A 22433-nucleotide genomic window follows, 5' to 3' on the forward strand; every position below is an offset into this window, starting at 1 on the left:
CCACACACAGAGAAGAAGAAAATCATTTTGACACATGGCACTCTCTACCTCAATCATTAGAGTGCTGCAGCATAACGGGTGTGTGCAAGTTGTGGAATCTTGGTAACCATTGGGCCAATGGCTCAGTGGCCATCAGGGAGGGACTTAAGTCCCTCCTTGGGCTGTTGGTGAGGTTTGCAATAGCGAAAAAAATTTAAGGATTGTGCCATAGCACTCCCTTGATCTAGTTGGGTCTGTATACCCACTAGCCCCTGCCATAACCTCCTTAGGCTCCCCCTCCTCCTAGATTAGGATAGAGTAGGTTATACAAATGTATCGTTGCTGAAAAAAAAAAGTTGTGAAATCTTTGTTAACTTACAATATGAAGTAATAGATGGGACACAGAGTATAGCCATTCTCTGTTGCATTACAAGTCCTTGTACTTACCAATGCACAACTCAGAGCTCCATCTCCCCCTCTTTCTGAAAGCAGCTTGAAAGTGACAATTGTCAGATCTTCGGCACGTCTATCTGTTTCGTCTTCAAAAAGCATTACAGCAAAGTAATCATTTCCTAAATCAACAAGATCGACAGCAACTCTTAGATTTACGCTTCAACAATATCCAGCAAAAATGGGTTGTTCACTACTGATTGAAATCCAATATACCCCACTGAGAAATTCAAAATTTTATTAACTAAGAGAAAAGAAAAGAAACTTTGCCTTTAGGTAATTATTTACTCATAACAGTAGTAAAATTTTTCAAACTTCCTAAAATATGTGGCTTTGCTACCATTTCAAAATTGTCGAAAGATCTAAATTTAAGTGAAATTACATTGGTGCCCTCTAATAGGTTGTTTGAGGCCCATGGCCAAGAACATGTCATGCCACTATCGACTCATTTGATGACTTGGTTGTGTGCGCGTAGTTTGGACCATTTGGCCCTAAAAATTCAAATTTGTGTTTTCTTGATATATGGGCTGAGTTGCATTTGGGTTTAAGATATAGACCCAATTATTAAATAGGCTAGCTTAGGCATAACTAATCTCAGTTAGGGGTGCACACCAATCGAGTAGCTTGAATCGAGCTCGCGAGTAACTTGATTAGCTACTCGACTCGAGATCGATTTTGTTCGATCTCGAGTCGAGCTCGAGTAGCTTGAATATATGAAACGAGTCGATCTCGAGTAGCTAGGATGAGCCATTTTTAGCTCGTCGAGTAGCTCGAGTAGGTGTGCATGATCAAATCGAGCTCGAGTACTCGATCTCGAGTCGAGTACTCGACGTGTTAAGGGTGTAGGATGAAATCGAGCTCGAGCTCGAGCTCGAATGGCACGCCGAACTCAATCGAGTCGAGTTGGAGCCTATTTATGTTACTATCGAGTCAAATTCGATCTTTATTTCTCGAGCTCAAGCTCGAGCTCTGGAGGTCAGCATCAAGTTTGAGCTTGAGTACGTCACTACTCGAGCTCGACTCGACTCGATTTCACCCCTAATCTCAGTCTAATATCAGCTAGACCCTTATCTTTACATATTGAGTTTAAAATTGTAGATATTATTTATAAAATATACTAATAGTTATACCATATATTCTCACTCATGGGAAATTATTATTTTAACATTTTTTTGCAATCCTAATAAAGGTTAATCTTGTATTAATCATGTTAGTATTTTATTATTTAATTAAAACTTATGTTTTTAATGATACATAATATTTAAAGAATGGATCATTTAATGTGGCCCAACTCGTCTATAAGCCTAAAACTCAATAAATGAAATTTGTTAGCTTGGCTTTAATATTTCAAATTCCCATAGGCCAGGCCCAAACTTAATTGTGATTTTTTTTAACTTGAGCTTAAACATTGCATAATTCTACTGTCATGCCTAATTGTAAGGCCACCAATTTGATTACATATCATGAGAAATTGGCCGTTAGGCCTAAGTCTATCAACTTGGATAGGTAACTCTAGGCTCAATCAACCTAAAAATTTTGAGATCAAGCATTCTGCGATATTGGACAATGTTTGGGTCTAGCTATAAGGCCTAATATTATAATGAGACAAGTATTTTATTAGATTCAACCCAACCCAAATAATTGTGTGCCTGATCAACATAACATCTAATGCCAAAAGGGTTCATCGTTGTCACATGACTTGTGCATGCCTCCTTATACAGCCAGATCACGTGGGTGCTCCATCATTTTTCTTATGCGGGTGAATGGGCCACTTGATTGGTTTGTCTTGAGCGGGATGAGATATGCTCATGTAGCCTCTTTCTCTTTCAGCTCTTTCTGCTGCTGAGCCTAAATCTACAAGGAGCATCTTCCTAAAATGATGATTGGTGCAATTTGCAATGTTCATTTCTAATTGATGCAATGTAAATTCTTGGAGGTGCGTTCCGAATTTTAGGGCAAATTTTTCCCTTTTCTGAGCTTTTCCCTCTCAGCATCTTCTCTACATAACTTCCTTGCCAGCTTGGCTTCATCTTTTCATCTTTTTTCTCCCGTTTCACCGAACCCATAGTCCTTATAGGGATCCTTTACTTGCAAGTTCTGATCATAGTTCCTCTATGCATTGGCTTGGTAGTATGCTTTGTTTTTACCATTTTTCTTATTTCTCTATGTATTTGCTATTTAATTGTTAATGTATAGTGTCAGGATCAAGCGCTTACCATTACACCAAAAGTTATAACTTTTAGCGAAAACGCAACTTTATTTCCTTAATCACAATGACAGTGCAAAGTACCGTACCATACTCGACCAGCATGAAGGGCTGCACCCCTGGGTGCCACGGGTTGGGCGGTTAGTTTCTTCGAATCGGGATCTAAAGAATATTGCTGATTAGGCCAACAATGCCTCCCCCAACAACAGCCAAGGAAACTCGAACCCGTAACCTCGCTCTGATACCAATTTTAAGGATCGAAAACAACTTAAGAGGGGGGTAAATTAGGTAAATTAAAACTAACCAAGTTATGAGACACTTTTTGGTTAAATATGAAATTTACCCTCTTTTCTAGATGACCACAAAATGGAACAAATAATAAGAAAGCACAAGTGCTCGTGAGTAGAAGAGATGAACAATTTATATTGCAAGGTAATAAATGAAAGAGATAGAATAGCAAACCAAGTTCCAAACTCCTCTTGAGTTTGAATATCACTTTATAGAGCAAGTTTTTTAAGTTGATCAATTACAACCAATCTTTGTGTACAAATGACTGATCACTTCCTTCTTGCCCCAAGTCACACTCGATCAAGTTATGAAGTTTTACTATCATTCGGATAACCCTCACAAACCTACACTATTGAAGTAATTCTCTCATACTAAAAAAGCTTATACGAAATCTACACAACTAAGAGTACAAATCTTCTTTGAAAAGAATTTTCTCACTAAAATTGCTTTAGATCTTTTGTAGTCTCAATGTATAAAAGTGTTTTGAAGTGGTTGACTTTACTCTATTTATATGAGACTAGAAAGTTCCTCCATTAATGTTTTCAACGGATATAAAGCAGGTGAAGAGCCAACTAACCGTTAGTAATGTCGGACGTCTGGTAGTCTTGTTTCTTGCGTCCGACAGCAGGTAGTGAGCAAAAGAGATTTTTTTTAATTCTTTCGGACGTCCGGTACCTTCAAAGTTTGCGTCCAAAAGTAGATGGTAAAGTTTGAGAAGTCTTCTTTAGTTCTTTCGGACGTCTGGTACCTTTAGTGCTCTGCGTTCGAAGTGTTGCGCAGTTTATCGGACGTCCAATACTCTAATATTTTGCGTCCGATCGAGATCAGTAAGTTTAGAGAAAATGTTTTAATTCTTTTGGACGTCCGGTGATAAGGTTCTTCATGCGTCCGAAGTTGCTCCATAATTGTCGGACGTCCGATCCAGTCTTTACGAGCGTCTGACAACTTCAGCAATCTTTTTTTTTTCTAAATGTGCTTAATCTTGAACCTGATATGCTCGATTGCTAAAAGGATCTTTGAGGAGAAAATTAGTAACATCTATTTGTTTTGTAAACATCAAAAGTTAGAGACTCAGATTCACACTACCGCCGTTCTTTAATAACCAACAAAAACTTAATCATTTTCTCATAATCAACAGAATTTAATCAACAGAGCTATCTACTAATTATTAGTATACAAGTACATCTATTTGACTAAGATATTTTTCTAAATAAAGTATAACAACTTACCTGTCCCAAGCTGAACTATGCTAAAAGTCCAAAGCTTAGACTCACTGGCACTAAAAGAACCATTACCCCAGTGAACATAAAAGAATGAAAGTAGGTGTTATCATCTTTTTTCGTGCAAGAACAATAACATAAAAATGCAAAATCAGATGAACAAAAAATTGGTGACACAACAATACTTTCCTGAGATGCAAAAGATTTAATGAACAAATGTCTTATTAATTGTAAAAAAAAAAAAAGAAACCATGGGTCATTAAATCTAATAAACATAATCCACCAACTAAAAAATGAAGGATAAATTACAAAAATGACCATAACTCTTAATTTCGGGCTAAATCTACCTCAATAGTACCTCAAACACAAACCAAATATTTTTTAAAAAAAAGAAAGCACAAACCGAACTTATTAACTTGACACTGAAATGTACCAAAACACAATTAAGTACAAAAGAAAGCAACAGACCTTCTCTAGTTTATATAAAAAGATTAGCATCGAGAATTGTGCTGATGGCAATTCTAAAGGACTTGAAAATCGGGATTGTCATCAAATACACTTTCCTGCAACAAAAATTGAAAAAAAAAATTGTTTGTCATTTAAAATCAAAACATTTGAAGATGAGGGCATAAAAAATACTCAAAATAAGACTCACCTGGATAAAATTTTTACAAGCTCAAAAAACCTACCGCCGTTCTTTAATAATCAGCAAAAACTTAATCATTTTCTCATAATCAACAGAAACTTAATCGACAGAGATATCTACTAATTATTAGTACACAAGTACATCTATTTGACTAAGATATTTTTCTGAATAAAATGTAACAACTTACCTGTCCAAAGTTGAACTATGCTAAAAGTTCAAAGCTTAGACTCACTGGCACTAAACGAGCCATTACTCCTATAAAATTCATCCCGGAAAGTGAACAACAATAAATAGGAGGAAAAAATAATTGTTCATATACAAAACGGAAACAAATGAGAAAAAAAAGGTTAAAAAATATTACACAACAATAATCACCAAGTTCTTAGCCAAATATATTGTGCTAAAATTTGAATAGACTATGAATCCAAAACAACCAAAAAGTACACCAAGTAATTTTTCCATACATAATAGAAAATCACGTAAGTTTGTATAGGTGTCGTAGAAGGCCAGAAAAAAAGGATAAATAAGTAACATGAGAACTATTAAAAATGTGTGCAAAAAATAAAAAATAACAGTGAAAACCTGAGATCTGGAAGAATGAAACTCAAAGAAACAAAATGACATAAAATTTTTCTTGGTAATAATCTTCTCTAAACAGCCTCTGTTACCGAAGAAAGATGGACAGCAAACCAGGCATAGTATATGTGAAATTTTAGATGGTAACTAAGAGAAAACGTTGAGGAAAACAATCAAGAAATATTGAAAGGAAATAAAACTAAGAGGCAATAAAGAACCTGAAGTTTGGAGTTAGATTCTTCAAACTTCCTTGATTTTGGATTTAATTATTTCAATCATAATCTTTGCTTGGGAAAGCGAGAAGCGATCGACAAGAAAAGCAGACGGCGGCCCTCTGGTATTTGGAGGAGAAGATGTTGCGATAGGGTTTCTGGTCACTACTACGTAGGTCTAGTAATTTAGATAGGTAGACAAGGAGAGGAAATCTCAATTTTGTACTTAATTTAATTCACAAACTCAATTAATTGGAGGAGGACTACCATCAATTGGCCAATGAGAATGCGCCACATCAACAATTGAAACTCAATTGAAACTTCTTGCATACCCACATAGACTAGATATGTTAATGAGAGAGCGAATGTAATATGGCATTGTTTGAAAGACAAGTTTTTTGCCAAATTTGTCTGCTATAAGTTTTTTTTAAAAAACTTTAGCTACAGTAAATCTCAAAAAACTTTTCCAAATTTTTAGACTATACACTTTAAAATATTCAAAAAACACACTTCAAAATTTTTTTAAAAAACTTCTACAGTAAAGTTTTAGACAAACACCAAAAAAACTCACTTGCCAAACGAGACCTAGTTGTTTATTCCTTTTATTTGTTCTCTCGTTGACAGAGTTAAATATTGGTCGATGCTAAATTAAATATTGATTAAACTCATATTTCGAATCTTTTGTGTCAAATAAAAAACTTTATCATATTCTCTCGATTCACTTGATATTGGGCCGCCTCACTCCCAAGTATAAACTCAGGAAAGTCCATCTGAAAAGTGCGTGCACATGACCTACCCTAAGATTCGGTTGATCCAACTCAATTAATAAGTCAAAAGCCCGACGATTGAAGCCAGTTGAGCCTACAAAAGGAGAACGAGCCCAACTAATTACAATAAACTTGAGGCGGCGGGCGACGGTCCTTGTGGTAGACGGCTTATAAAATGAACAGCATGTTAATCCAAGGAAGCTGCAATAGAATCGGCGTCCTTTGCCCTTCTTGTGTTTTACTTTTTATTTTGCCCAACTCAACCGCTTCTGCAAGAGGTATCTTCAGATCTATTTATCGCCTTCGCTATTCAGAAATCTGCTAACAAACTTCTGATATTTTTGTTATTTCGTTGTGCATAGGTTTTTTTTTATCTTTTTGTTTTAGCTCTCACTGCTAAAGGCCTCTCCTTCTTCCCTTTTTTCCCCTTCTGCTCTATTATTATCTGATATTTTAATTTTTCTGGAAATTTGACTTGGTTTCTGCGGAGATCAGAGAGCGAATCTGATATAGTTGGTTACACCTTTTTCGTTATTTTACTTCTGATATTCCTGTTTACTATTTCGTTGACGCATAGGTTTGTTGCAGTTTTATTTTCTCATTTTATTTGGGCTTTTACTGCTAAGGTATTCTCCTTTGTTTTCTTTTCTATTATCTGGTATTTTACTCTTTTTTTTTCAATCTTTTGTGGAAATCTGAGCTAATTTCTTTAGGAGATGAGACAGCGAATATAATATAGTTGTTTATTCCTTTGGTTTGTTCTTTCGTTGACAGTTACTCTTGCATTTTGCCTTTGTCCCTTTGTCGAGCTCTTTCAAACAAAGTAGATTTCTTTATTTTTTTGGTTATTTTTATGTAATTTTTCATTTTGAACTCTGATCTGGTCTGATGGAGTAGATGAATAAGCAATTGTTTAATGGTTACTTTTTGTCCCTCCATTTGATAGTTTTCGTTGCAGTTTTATGTTCTTTTTCCATGCATAGCTTGTTGAGTTGAAGATGATATATCAATGAATATGTATATTATTTTGTAAGGCTAAACATGAGTGTACAAGAAGCTGATATGCTATCTTCCCAACCCATACCAAAGAGGCAAAAATTTGAACCTGACAAGCATCTCTTCGTGTGTCTCATGCCCGTTGTATTTCCTCTCAATCCAATGTGGTATGCTGTGAAGTCTGTTTCATTATCGCATTTGTCTGGCGGTTCATCTGAGCACGACAATCGGCTCCAAGACGTGGTTGAATGGAGTGACACGACCTTACCTTATGCTATGGGCTTTTGTTGTGCAGACGGTATTCTCTATGGTGTTGGTGGTGAAATTTTTGGCGAGGACAGTATTGACCAAAATTCTTTGGTCCGAGAGTTGAGGTTCACGCATCTCCCTCTTGGAGGAAAAAGTTATCTGCATTCTGGAATAAGAAGCTCAATGAAATGGGGGAAGTTTTTGCCCATTGTAGTAGAAATTGGTGGTCTTTTCTATGCCCTCTCTCGGCCCCCAATCTTAGATTATGGACGACGTGAAACAGTCTTTGAGGTTTATGATCCTTCAAAAAATGAATGGACTGGTCTAGATGGCCCCCCTTTCTTGAGTCCATCTACTTTTGGTGCTTTCCCTTATTCATACGTGGTTATTGATAATAAATTATGTGTTTCAAATATGGCTGGCTCGTGTGCTTTTGACACTAAAAATTGGACATGGGAAGCTTGCGATTTATTTGCTGGTTTCTATGATAGTGATATTATGAGCTCTGAAGAAAAGTACTTTTTAATGGAAAGCCTAGAAGATTATAAGTACTATTTAAGTGATGCTATTGGTCCTCCATTTCCATTTGTTGAAGATGCCATCTTGTATGAGGATTTCTTGTTGTGCAACGTGCCTTATTTCAACCCCCCTGTAGTCGCTCTTGAGATTGTTCGTGGGAAAGTTGCCAGAAGGCTGACCTTGTTGAACGGCATACGGCCCCGTGCTAATTCTCATTTTGTTGATCTAGGAGGAGGTGACTTTTGTCTTGTTTCCCAAGCAGATGAACGGGACGAATGCCCTGAAGAGCTGACAGTTGTCAAGTTTAAGGTTTGGAAAGGTGAAGATGGAGGCTTGGGATGTGCAGATGTGATGGAATCCACTCTTAAATTTAGTGCCCCAGGTCTGTGCGAGACCATCTATGTGTTCGCAATGTGAGACAGAAAAAGTTTTTTAAGACTTGGGTGAACCTATTTAGCTACAGTCATCGCAATTAAGGTTGATATTCAGAGCATATGCAGCTGAGGATTTGAAAATCTTTGGAGCATTCATGTGTTCTTTTTGTCTCTGTGTCTGTTAGCAACGAAATGCTGGCGTCCGTGCACTAATTTTATCGCTTCTATGCCCGTAAAGGGGGATTATCTGTAGTGAACTTCTTGATGTTTATTACTAATTATTGGGTTTTATTGATATCAGCTTAGTGTTCTTCCTGCATTAACCAATACCTTGACGTCAATAATCTGGCCGTTACAATATTAGGAATCTTAGTCCTTCCATGATATTGCGTGTGGATTTATCCATGTTTCGCAAAATGGTCAGGGTGGTTGTTTGCAAAAGGTGATCAAGGATTGGATTTGCTAACTTTCTTGATCCATCTTTGCTAAGATATAACAGTGCAAACACTTTCATCATCTCTGTGCATGTGATACATGTTTTCTTTTGTAAAATCATTGATTTGAACTTCAAATTCTGTTTGATGAATCAACAGGAGAATAATTACTAAAAGCAAGCATTTCATCCTTTCCGTCTCTTCTGGATTTTCCAAGTAAAAGTTTTCAAGACTCCATTTGAAGATCAATGTTCATGAAAAAAGGAGCTAATAATTACAGAAAAGGACGAGAGAATTTTGAGTTGGACTGGATCAACGAATAATGAAAAAAAAAAAGTTAACGCAAACCTTACATTCATTATCTCTTAAAGGCATTTAAAATGTTGTGGAAGTGGGCTTATAGCTAACTTTAATTTCTAGGGAAAAATTTTTGAACTCAAAGACCATCCGTTGGTAGATATGGAATGACCTTTTTTTCCTTTTCCATTAAGATTGTTAAGATCTCAGTCAAATTCTTGGAGCCAAAACAATAGCAAAGAAGGAAGGAATTAGTTCTTGATATAAGCTCCAAGCTAGCCAAGTAAATTGTATCCGACAATTTTCATTCAACTAGAATTTTATTTTTCACAAACTGTGTTGACAAAATAAAAATCAAAAGGCACCTAGTACACTTTTATTCCTTCAAATTCGTAATAAAAACTTCTAATTGTTGATTGTTCTGGTATAAGAAAAGATTGAAGTCAACCTTTAAATATCCTTAATTTTTGGCCAAATAATGTGGAGCCAAAAAGATGCAGTTGCACTACCTTTAAGTAACAAATAAATCAATTAGTTGAAAGCAATAAGATAATTAGGCAATTTTACGTAATTAATAAAAATTAAACATCTAGTGTATTTCTTTGTACGTAAAATACTAGAAAGCATATGTGCTTTGCCCTGGAACTGTTAGCAGCGTCGATGAGCCGCATGTCCCGATGGCTTACGTCCTATGTATCATGTATGCATGTTTTACGCGATTACATTCCTTTCATTTTGTTTGTTAATGATCTATAGTTTGTTATTTTCTGATCGACATATTCACATTAATCAAGCGCTATATAATTTATTTCCTTAGAGCCCTAGTTGCTGCCTGCATAAATTGTTTTTTACTATTGTGTGTTTCTGTCGTTTAGGCCTCATCGTCTTCGACGTTTTGGGTTGAATGAACTCTATTATATCTAACTCATATATTATGGAATCGTTTATTTAATTATTTGTTAACAGAAAAACCAAATTTTGCAACTTTTAAACAGATTAAATTAATTACTACATGAATTTGAAGTTTTTAAAAACAGAAGAACAAAAGGCAAATAAATTCCTGAAAACAAAATTATATACATACACACACATGTAACTTTTTTACCATAAATTTACGGTCGCAACTTCTCTACAACGAAGGGAGAATCAATGTGAGATTAATTGTTAGTAATAGTTTGTAATGAGAAAGTTCAAATTCATTGTCCTACATTGAAAGATGATAGAGTGCTCATTGTCTATATATGTCCTTGTCTTCTTTCCTTGACAAATTTGTTTCAAATATTAGTTTGGAGGGAAATTTTGGTAGAAAAGTTATGCCAATTCATATCTCATTGGAAAGTTATGCCAATTTATGCACCAATAGTCAAAATTGCATCTATAAGAGTACTATTAGCATTGGCTTCGATGTTTGATTTGTGTGTACATGGATATAAAAACGACTTTTTTAAATGATGACTTAAATAAAGAGGTGTATATGGAACAACCAGAAGGCTTTGTTCTAGCAGAAAATAAAAAGTAGGTTTGCAAACTGATAAGATCTTTGCATGGTTTAAAGCAAGCGCCTTGTAAGTTTGAGTCTGCTATACTCTCTAATGGTTTTAAATATAATAATGCTAATAAATGCATTTATTCTAAGTTTACCAGAGAGTATGGTGTGATAATCTGTCGATATGTGGATGACATGCTAATTGTTGGTACTAATTACAAAGGTATAGCAGAAACTAAGAAGTATCTATCTTCTGTGTTAAAAATAAAAGATTTTGGAGAAGTAGGTATTATCTTATAGATTAAAGTTAAGAAACATAGTAAGGGGTATTCTTTAAGTCAATCTCATTATGTTGAGAAAGTTTTGAACAACTATCAACATTTGAAAGTGAAAGAAGTAAGCACTCCTTATGATCCTAACTTTAAGTTGTATGAAAATTCTGGAAAGCCGATTATTCAATTAGAATACGCTAGTGCAATTGGTAGTGTTATGTATGCTATGCATTGCACTAAGTCAGATATTCCACATGTAATTTGCAGACTCGCAAGGTATACTAAGAGTTCTAGTATAGAACATTGGAAAGCTATAGGAAGAGTGATTGGATATCTTAAAAGGACAAAAGACTTAGAGCTTTTCTATAACAAGTTTCCCGCTGTATTTGAAGGTTATTCTGATGCAAGTTGGGTAACCAATGTATGTGATAAAGTATCTACTTCTGGATGGATTTTTACATTGGGTGAATGAGCTGTTTCTTTTTGACAAGAAGTTCATAAACTTGCATCCATGGAACTTAAGTACTACTCACGCACACACTCAACAAACGATGTGGGACACAGGGAGAGGGAACAGTGGAGCCTCTACCAAGAAGAGTTGTTTCTTGGACATCAAAGAAACAAACTATCATAACTCATTCTACCATGAAGGCTGAATTTGTAGCCTTAGCAGCTGCATGCAAAGAGGCCGAATGGCTAAGAAACTTACTGTTAGACATCGAGTTGTGGCCAAAACCGATGCCAACCATTTCTTTGCACTGTGATAGTGAAGCCACTATGTCTAGAGCCTTAAATAGAATATACAATGGAAAATCTAGACATATAAGTCTAAGAAATGAATATGTTAGACAACTATTGAATGATGGCATAGTCACAGTGGTGTATGTTAGATCACTCAACAACTTGGCAGATCCGTTCACTAAAGCTCTCTCAAGAGATGTAGTGAAAACAACGTTATTTGGAATAGGATTAAACCCCTTTGTCTAGAATCACTAGTAATGGTAACCCAACCTTTCTTCTAGCACTACCACTAGATGAAAGGTTTAAAGGGTAATAACAAGTTACTAATAAGTGGTAACTAGAAATTGTATCATACCATTCCAATGAACCAGTGCAGCTTGGTACTTAAAGAGGATGGGTATCATACTCTTAATTAAGTTAATTATAGTTTCATAGTGCCTTGGTAATAAAGGCTTGAAAAGCACTTCACCTATGTGATCATGGGAGTGGTGCCGCTTTTAGCAAAAGTGGGGTTTTCTTTTGTAAATGATCACGAATCTAAGACGGATCGAGCACACGGCTGATAAAAGTGCTAAAATCATTTCGTGAACTATTCTATGAAAGGGATATAATCTTGTGTGTGCTATTTCTATTTTAACTTTAAAGTCAGGGTTTAAGATACGTAGCCACCTTGACTAGTTCGAACAAGTGAAATATTTACACTAAGAGAAGGGTTTAAGTTCGCAACACCTTTTTCTATGCAAGACGCTGATTTAATTTCATTACAAATTAAGTGGGGGATTGTTGGTAATAGTTTGCAATGAGAAAGTTAAAATTCATTGTCCCACAGTGAAAGAGGATAGAGTGCTCATTATCTATATATGTTTTTGTCTTCTTTCCTTAACAAATTTGTTTCAAATATTAGTTTGGAGGGAAAGTTTGGTGGGAAAGTTATGCCAATTTATATATCATTACTTGAATATAAATTGGAAGATATATAAAACATCTTGACAAGGGCGCTTGGGGCTTTCTGATTAGGGTAGGGTGCTAATTAATTGTTTAAAATATTTATTTTAGGTAATTAATTAGAGGTAGTTAATTACAGTTACATTTAACATGTTAAATGGTTAACTACCTATACACCTCTTCAATAAGGATTGCATCCTTTGATGATGCCTTGAATAGGTGCCTCAATTCTTTAAATAGTAGAAAGTTGACAAAATTAAATCACTTTTCATTAGATAGTTCTTAAACTTTGTTGTATCGTATGGATAGTTTGTCTAGTATAGAGGCAAATATCACCTTAAGGAAAGTGTTTTTTTATCATGCCTCAAAGTCTCATCATTTGTTTAGTTTATATCAGTTTTTACAGTTTTTTTAACAGTAATGCACAATGAAATTTCATATCTAGGGCTCACTATCTAATCAGTTTTCTTAAAAACCAACTAAATCAGTATCAACAGTAATTTATCAAAAGGGAAATCAAACAATCAGAAATTAAAGAATTAATAACAAATTAACCATCAGAAAACCTTTGGAGGCTAATCAAAGAAAATCGTTAGAAACCCAAGTGAAAATCATTGCAAATCGATGACTTGTAGAGTTTGAAGTTTGTTTTCTTTCTTTTGCCTTTCCTTCCTATTTTCGGGGGAGGGTGGTGAGTAGTATACTATACTAGTACTCTTGTTAGTTAATTAGGAGGCATAAACCGTGCATTGCACGGTGGAAATATAACGTGTATGTCCAACCAAATATAATTACATAGATACACCATTGTCGCGCCCCATTTTTCCGCGATGAAAAATATAAGTATTTGCAGAAGATGTGACTTTATAAAAATAATAAGTGAAAAGGATCTAAAATGGGACTTTAAAAAAATGCAACGGTTTGGGTCCAAAATTTAGTCTAAAAAAGGGTTTTTAAGAAAAATTAGGAGTCGCCACTTGGTATTGAGTTTTGGTGTACCAAGTCACCCCAAAATACTTTTGTAACAAAAATAAAATAAAATAAAATAAAACCCTTTTAGACAACTCCAGGTCTTTGAAAACAAGAGAAAATGAGTTCAGGTGTCACGGTTGAAGAAAGGGAAGGCAAAGGTTAAATTGATTCAAATCTAAGGCACCCTTTCAACCTAGTCTAAGCTAGTTGCATGGTTTAGTCAAAAATTTTCTTAATCTAACCCTTAATTTATCACATTTGGATGTTTTTCTATATGGATGCAAATAAAAATATCGAGAGGGACAAAATGTCCATTCAAGGTTTAATGGATACCAATCGCATTGATTGCGAAGGCCAAAATAATTTCTTGAAGGGGTTACGAGTATGAAAATGATGAAATCAAAAGAAAAGAAAAGAAAATTATATTATATACATAAGTATAAGTGATCAAAGAATAAGGAATGCAACATGATGGGTACGGGAGACAAAACTCGTGACATAATTCTCTTATACCGGGATCAATGAGGTATTTAAACTAAAAGTTACAATCACCCATTTCCCATGTTCAATGAATAATTCTCCTAATATGAACAAGCAAATGAACTAGCTTAAATGAGATGCAATTTCTAAATGTTATGATTAACACATATGGATGATAGGGGGATAATAGATAATAGGGAATATCATGCAAAATGGGAAAAGATTCTAAAATAAAATATGCATGAAAATGTAATGAATATCACATAAAAATGAATCTAATGCATGAACAATCTAAGGGTCTAGTATTGGACTAAACAATTTCTATAAATTTCCACTAGCATTGAACTAGCAAGTAAATGGAGGGAGAAGCCACAACCAGCGTTGGACTAGTGTGGTGACGTCATGCATTAACAATACATAGTAAACAAATAAAATATAAATTAACACATAAAAGCACGTAGCACACAACACGTAAACATAATATTTAGATGCAAATATCCTAAGAAAAGCGGTAACACCTAGCAAGTAAGCATGCAAATCACACTTAAGCAAATAAAGCAAACCAGCCCTAACTATTACATTAAGGGGGAAGGCCTACTACAATTTAAAAGGGGAAATAAAATAAATAATTAAAATAAATACCTAACTATTACAATTGTGGCATTTAATTGCCATCCCAAATAATTACGAATTAAATTAAAATAAATATACAAAATTAAAACAAGTAAATAAAAAATAAAAAACATTCAAAAGGCATGCGATTAAGCACATAAAGTCACATAGGGCACATAGGATCAAATAAAGTCAAAAATAAGGGAAAGAGTGTACCTCCCTTGAATTGATACCCTAATGAAATGAAATTACTTATTTACACTGCAAAAACAAAGAAAAGGTCAAAGCATCACTTTAAGTAACAAATAATCACATAAAAAGGGAGGATGAATATGAAATTGAATTAATCGAGACACTTAAATGAAGGTAAATAAACCATGTCTATGAAATTAAAACAAGTAGGGACTTAATTGTAAAAATTAATAAAGTTTTGAGGTCAAAATTAAAGCAAAATAAAGTTAAGGGACCGATTTGCAATTAAATTAGGGACTTAGTTGAAAGAAATTAAAAGTATTTAGGGCCACAATATAATAAAGTAAAAATACAGGGACCAAACAACAAATTCGCTCCTGGTCTTCCTAACCCAACAGGCCACTTGCGCCGTTTATTTTATTGATTTGGGCCGAAAACTTCCTAGCCCAACCGAAAGTCCAAGGCAAAAGGAGCAGGCCAATCTATTATTTCGACCCAAAATTAGCCAACAAAAGTGATGGGCTTTGACCCTAGCCCAAGCCAAAAAATTCAAAACAAACAACCAAAATCCATACTCAAAACCCAATCCAAAATAACCACTAGCCCACCATGATAAAAGAAAAAAATTAGCCCATTATTTTTACTTTTCTTTCTTTTATTTCTCTTCTTCTTCTTCTTCTTTTTTCCTCCTCTTCCCAGCCGTTCCTTTCTCTTCTTCTTCGGCCAACTGAAAGCTTCAGCTGGCAGCCATGGCGGCCTTTGGAGCCGCCGCCGCCGCCCGCCGAATTTTTCGGTCGTTAAAATTCTCAAAATACACCCCCTCATTCAATTTGTTGCTGATTTCCGGAATTAGTTTTTGTCAAAGATGATCCGAATGTGTCCAAAATACCAAAACAGCCGCGCTTTTTATTTTTATTTTTAATTACCCTATCTTTTACCAAAAATCATAAAAATTATACTACAACACTCCTTACAATTTCCTACAATACAAATATGATTTTATTTTGACAAAAAAATAATATAAAAAAGGCAAAAATAAAGCAAAACAGCCTGAAATTCTTTTTTTTTTTGCATTTTTTTAAACAAATAAATACATTCACAGAAATCATTTTCCTTAATGTTTATTCATGACTTCCCCAAAAAAATTCAACAACATCAGTAGCAACAACAACGAACAGAACCAAGGGACAAACAAGCATCAAAATATGTATTTAATTTAATAAATTAAAGAAAGAAAAAACTGAAATAATAATAATAATAATAATAATAATAATAATAATAAATACCTCAATGAAGATTGTAGTCTCTTGACTAAAATTTGATGAAATTGCGAGCTTTCAACCGTTTTTATTAGCCTTGCCCTTTCTTCTCCAAAACCCGAGAGATAGCTGAGAGAGTCCATAGAGTTTTCTTCCTCTTGCCCTTGCCGAGAAAGGGAGAGAATCCCTTGCAAAATTTCTAGCCGTTAGGGGAATGAAGAATTTTTCTTCTCTGCTTCTTTTTGTTCAGAGCCAGCGAAGGAGAGAACTGAGAGAGTTCGGGAGAAGAGCCAGGGGCTTGTCCGCAAAATTCTTTCCTTCTCCCCCCAATTTCATCCGTTGTTGCTTTGGTCAAAAAGCCAAGAAAGAAACCACTCCATTATTTTTTTTTATTTTACAAAACTAATTTTTCTCTCTTTTTTTTTTTTAAAAAAAAAACACCCAAAAAATGAGAAAATTATACATTACAGTGCAAGAAAATAAATATCTGATTAAATATAACAAGTCCAAGAAAAAAAATTAAAATTTCACAAAAATTTGGTGTCTACAACCATTTCTTGTATTTTCAATTGAAAAGTTTTCACGTATGAAGTTCCATTGTGTTCATATATTCCACAAGACATGAAATGATAATGTTTTAAGTCCAAAAAAGAAGAAAAACAAAAACATATTTTGAGTCATTTCGATTAACTAAACAAGAAGAAAATCAAAATTACAGTCATTCTTGTTGGGGAAACCGGGTATTTTCCCACTCAAAATTACAACTAGTGATTAAACCGATTCAGTAATTCCCAGGAAAGATCGTCAAAACAATCTCGTTAGACAGAATTACCATTCCAAGTAAATTCCCAGGAAAGGCTGGAGGGGTCACAAGTGGTCCCACTTAAAATCCAGTCTCCTAGACAGAACTTACGTGCACGGTGTATTATCACAACTATACCCGTGTATACATAAATAATACGTACACACGAATAAGAAAATACACCCAAGAGAATCGTATAATACACTATAAATAAACCCAGCAAATATAGACAAATATATTGAATACTATATTACTACAGAAAAGAAACTACTAAATAAATGCGGAACAAATAAAAGAGATATGGAAAGAACGCACCCGAAAAATTGATAACGGAGTTCGGCCAATTTTGCCTACTCTCCGAGCACCACTCAAGCAGCCTGCTTTTATAAATTTTGGGAGAAGAAAAACTTACAAAAGAATTACAAAATCCTTTTTGGTGTAATTCTTTTGTTTTCTTTTTCTTTTGGTACATTTCATTTGGTAGAACTTGAGAGTTATTTATAACTCTCAAGCAATGCTCCTACCATTAATCCTACCGATGTGGGATTAAGATTTCTGCCACCAAAGTCCACAATTGTGAGTTGTGGAACAAATTGTCAAAGTCCACAATTGTGACTTTGATTCAACAAATCTCCACCTTGGCATAAATCTAATCCCACCCCAAAAAATACAAACCTTCTCCCTCAAACAAAAAAACAAACGATCCTTGTGGTGCCTCTAAATTTGCGCCGTCAAGCGCCAACTCAAATGTGCAGGATGTTAACCAAGTTTAAACAATGTTCAAACTTGGCTCTTGTAACCACCTTGGTCAACATATCTGCAGGATTCTCCGTAGTCCGAATCTTCTGGAGAAAAATCTCCTCTTCTTCGAGAATTTCCCGCACAAAGTGATAGCGAACATCAATGTGCTTCGTTCTTGCGTGCAAGACCTGGTTCTTTGCTAAGTGAATAGCACTCTGACTGTCACAAAACACGTCAATGTGTTTTTGACCAACTCCCAAGTCTTCAAGCAATCCTTGAAGCCAAATTGCCTCCTTCACAGCTTCTGTAATCGCCATGTATTCTGCATCCGTTGTTGACAAAGCCACCGTTGACTGCAAAATAGACTTCCAACTAACTGGCGCCTTGGCAAATGTGAACAAGTAACCAGTTGTAGAACGTCGCTTATCCAAATCATTTGCATAATCAGAATCACAATATCCAACTACACATTGACCAAGTGATTTATCCTGCTCAAATACTAATCCAACATCTACGGTATTTTGGATATACCGTAGAATCCATTTCACAGCTTGCCAATGACCCTTGCCTGGATCATGCATAAACCTGCTTACCACACTAACTGCCTGTGAAATGTCGGGTCTCGTACACACCATTGCATACATCAAGCTACCAACTGCATTAGCATACGGGACTTTCGCCATGTATGCTCGCTCTTCATCCGTCTTTGGAGATAGTAGGCTACTAAGTTTCAAATGAGGAGCAAGCGGAGTACTTACAGGTTTTGAATTTTCATTCATGCCAAAACGTTGTAGTACCTTCTTCAAATACTGCTTTTGTATCAGACAAAGCTTGCCGCTCGTTCTATCCCTGTTTATCTCCATGCCGAGAATCTTCTTGGCTTCTCCCAAATCCTTCATCTCGAACTCTTTGCCCAACTGAACCTTCAATTTGTCAATTTCAACTTGGCTTTTTGATGCTATCAGCATATCATCAACGTACAAGAGTAAGTAGATGTAGGAATCATCTCGTAGCTTGCGCAAATATACACAGTGATCGTATTTGCTTCTTGTGTACTTCTGACTCATCATGAACTGGTCAAATCGTTTGTACCATTGCCTCGGTGATTGTTTCAATCCGTACAACGATTTGCTCAGCTTACAAACCCAATTTTCTTTACCAGCAACTTTAAATCCATCTGGTTGAGACATATAGATTTCCTCCTTCAAGTCACCGTGAAGGAACGCAGTTTTCACATCAAGTTGAGCTAGCTCCAAATTCAACTGCGCTACCAAGGCCAACAAAATTCTAATAGAGGAATGTTTAACAACTGGAGAAAATACCTCATTATAATCAACTCCCTCCTTCTGAGCGTAGCCTTTAACCACCAATCTTGCCTTGTAGCGAACATCAGTCTTGTCAGGAAATCCTTCTTTCTTTGCAAATATCCATTTGCATCCAATTGCCTTCTTGCCCTTCGGTAGTTGTGTCACCTTCCACGTCTTGTTCTTCTGAAGAGATTGCATCTCTTCCTCCATAGCATCTTTCCATCTATCATTTTCTGTACTTTGAACTGCTTCAGAAAATGTGGATGGAACATCATCAATAACTGGAAGTGCATAAGCCACCATGTCAACAAAACGAGCAGGTTTATGAATTTCTCGTCTTGCCCTATTGACGGCAATTGACTCTTGCTGCTGTTGAGGTTCTTGGGTTGAAACCTCTTCCTCATCTGACTCCTCTTCTGCCATGGGAGAGTCACTGATGGTGCTATTTGCTGGACTCACCATTATTTGCTCAAACTCCACCTGTTTCGGCCTACACTCCACCTGTTGCGGAGTACCACTAGTTCCATCTTGTGTTATCTTATTCAGCATGGCAGATTCATCAAAGGTAACATCCCTGCTGATAATGATTTTCTTTGCTTCTAGACACCACAACCGGTATCCCTTAACTCCAGCACTAAAGCCCATAAAGAGAGCCTTCTTTGCACGTGGATCTAATTTTGATTCATTTACATGATAATATGCAGTAGAACCAAAAATACGCAAAGAATCATAATCTGTTGCAAGTTTTCCAGACCATACCTCTAATGGAGTCTTGCCACCGATTGCAGATGATGGCAAGCGATTGACGATATGTTGAGCGTATGTCACAGTCTCAACCCAAAACTTTCTGCCTAATCCAGCATTAGACAGCATGCAACGTACTTTCTCCACTAGTGTCTTATTCATACGCTCTGACACCCCATTCTGCTGTGGTGTTTTTCTAACTATGAAGTGCCGAACTATGCCACATTCTTGGCATATCTTCTGGAAGGGATCACTATTGTATTCTCCACCGTTGTCTGTTCGGAGAATCTTGATCTTTCTTCCCGTCTGATTTTCAACCTGAGCTTTCCATTTAAGGAAAATCTCTAACACCTCATCCTTGCTCTTCATAGTAAACACCAAAACTCTTCTGAAAAAATCATCAATAAAAGTGACAAAATAATACCTGTCACCAAGGGATGGAGTCTTGGCAGGTCCCCATACATCTGAGTGCACATAATCCAAAATACCCTTGGTATTATGGATACCAGTGCCAAATTTCACTTTTCTTTGTTTTCCCAGAACACAATGCTCACAAAATTCTAATTTGCAAACTTTCGTACCTTTCAATAATCCTTGTTTGGCAAGATTTTGCAAGAATTTTTCACCAGCATGTCCCAATCGCATGTGCCACAACTTTGTTGCCTCTGCATCTTTCTTGCTACTGGAAGATGTTGTTGCTACTACTGTCCCAACAACTGTACTACCTTGATAGTAATACAGATTATTCTTCCTCATACCTTTCAACATCACAAGTGCTCCCGAAGTTAATTTAAGAATTCCATCTCGCATCTTCACTTCCAGGCCTTTTGACTCCAAGAGTCCCAAGGAGATGAGATTCCTCTTCAAATTCGGCAAGAACCGAACATCCTTCAGGATTCTGGTGGATCCATCATGATTACGCAGTTTGATTGAATCTATCCCAACTGTTTTACATGGATTGTCATTTTTCATGTACACCACTCCACCATCAAGTTCTTCAAATTCAAAGAACCATTCCCGTATGGGAGACATATGGTAGGTACAAACTGAATCCAAAATCCACTCATTTGGATGGGATGTTAAAGGTGATACAGCCAAAGAGAAATCTGATTCCGCATCACTTTTACATTCTGCAATATTTACGTCTTGCGGAGCTTTCCCTTTTTTCTTCAACTTTGGACAGTCTTTCTTCCAATGCCCTTTCTCACGACAGAAAGCACACTCATCTTTGGCAACTTTGCTTTTCGATTTGGACCTTCCTCTTCTCCCCTTTGATTGGCTTTGTTGACGACCTCTTGTCACTAACGCTTCATCTGCTGCAGCTACTTTCTTTTTCATTTTATTCTGCTTTCTCAATTTACGACTATACAAAGCAGAACATACAGCATCTAAAGACACATTTTCCTTCCCATGAAGTAACGTAGTTTCCAAATGTTCAAATTCATCAGGAAGGGATGATAACAACATCAAAGTCAAATCTTCATCTTCAAAATTTACATCTAAATTAAACAGGTCTGCTACTAATTGATTAAACATAGTGATGTGTTCATTCATAGTAGTACCTGGTTGGTAATCGAAACGGAACAATCTTTTCTTCATTAGGAGTTTATTCTGACCACTCTTCTTCAGAAATTTCTTCTCCAATGCCCTCCACAATTTCCATGCAGAAGTCTCGTTCTTGAAAGTATATTTTTGCTCTTTGGACAAACGCGATCGAATAGTTCCGCATGCCAACCGATTTATGGTACTCCACTCCTTCTCTTCTATGTCATCTGGTTTCTTTTCTTCAATGGCAATGTCAAGACCCTGTTGGAAAAGGGAGTCCATGACTTCGCCTTGCCACATGCCGAAATGGCCAGTACCGTCAAATGTGTCCATCGCCACCTTCAAACTTGACATTGGAATCCTCGACCATGTGGACGAGGAAGCCGATGCCCCAGATATAATTCTTGACGTGGAATTGTCAGATGCCATTACAGACTCAAATAATAGTATTCAATATAACAAATTACAAACAAGCCAAAGGACGAACTTTCGGCTCTGATACCACTTGTTGGGGAAACCGGGTATTTTTCCACTCAAAATTACAACTAGTGATTAAACCGATTCAGTAATTCCCAGGAAAGATCGTCAAAACAATCTCCTTAGACAGAATTACATTCCAAGTAAATTCCCAGGAAAGACTGGAGGGGTCACAAGTGGTCCCACTTAAAACCCAGTCTCCTAGACAGAACTTATGTGCACGGTGTATTATCACAACTATACCCGTGTATACATAAATAATACGTACACACGAATAAGAAAATACACCCAAGAGAATCGTATAATACAGTATAAATAAACCCGACAAATATAGACAAATATATTGAATACTATATTACTACAGAAAAGAAACTACTAAATAAATGCGGAACAAATAAAAGAGATATGGAAAGAACGCACCCGAAAAATTGATAACGGAGTTCGGCCAATTTTGCCTACTCTCCGAGCACCACTCAAACAGTCTGCTTTTATAAATTTTGGGAGAAGAAAGACTTACAAAAGAATTACAAAATCCTTTTTGGTGTAATTCTTTTGTTTTCTTTTTCTTTTGGTACATTTCATTTGGTAGAACTTGAGAGTTATTTATAACTCTCAAGCCATGCTCCTACTATTAATCCTACCGAT

The 22433-nt window shown here is 35.9% G+C and overlaps 1 protein-coding gene and 1 long non-coding RNA gene across 2 annotated transcripts; one reads left to right on the top strand and one right to left on the bottom strand.

Moving 5' to 3' along the window:
- Window positions 1–347: 347 nt before the first annotated feature.
- Window positions 348–5757, bottom strand: LOC140007976 (uncharacterized). Its single transcript, XR_011815399.1, has 3 exons — window positions 5584–5757; window positions 4612–4706; window positions 348–551 (listed from the first exon to the last, which is right to left on the bottom strand). It is a non-coding gene; the product is annotated as an uncharacterized lncRNA (long non-coding RNA).
- Window positions 5758–6472: 715 nt separating this feature from the next.
- On the top strand, window positions 6473–8782 carry LOC113692628 (uncharacterized). Its single transcript, XM_027211080.2, has 2 exons — window positions 6473–6622; window positions 7379–8782. Exon 2 carries the CDS (start codon window positions 7386–7388, stop codon window positions 8523–8525), a length of 1140 nt encoding a protein of 379 aa, XP_027066881.1. The 5' UTR covers window positions 6473–6622; window positions 7379–7385; the 3' UTR covers window positions 8526–8782.
- Window positions 8783–22433: the final 13651 nt, after the last annotated feature.

The sequence above is a fragment of the Coffea arabica genome, chromosome 6c, assembly GCF_036785885.1.
Source record: "Coffea arabica cultivar ET-39 chromosome 6c, Coffea Arabica ET-39 HiFi, whole genome shotgun sequence".
Taxonomy (NCBI): domain Eukaryota; kingdom Viridiplantae; phylum Streptophyta; class Magnoliopsida; order Gentianales; family Rubiaceae; genus Coffea; species Coffea arabica.

Bases quoted from the DNA above. Each gene is read 5' to 3' on its own strand.
- LOC113692628 (XM_027211080.2), top strand. From the start codon at position 7,386: ATGAGTGTACAAGAAGCTGATATGCTATCTTCCCAACCCATACCAAAG.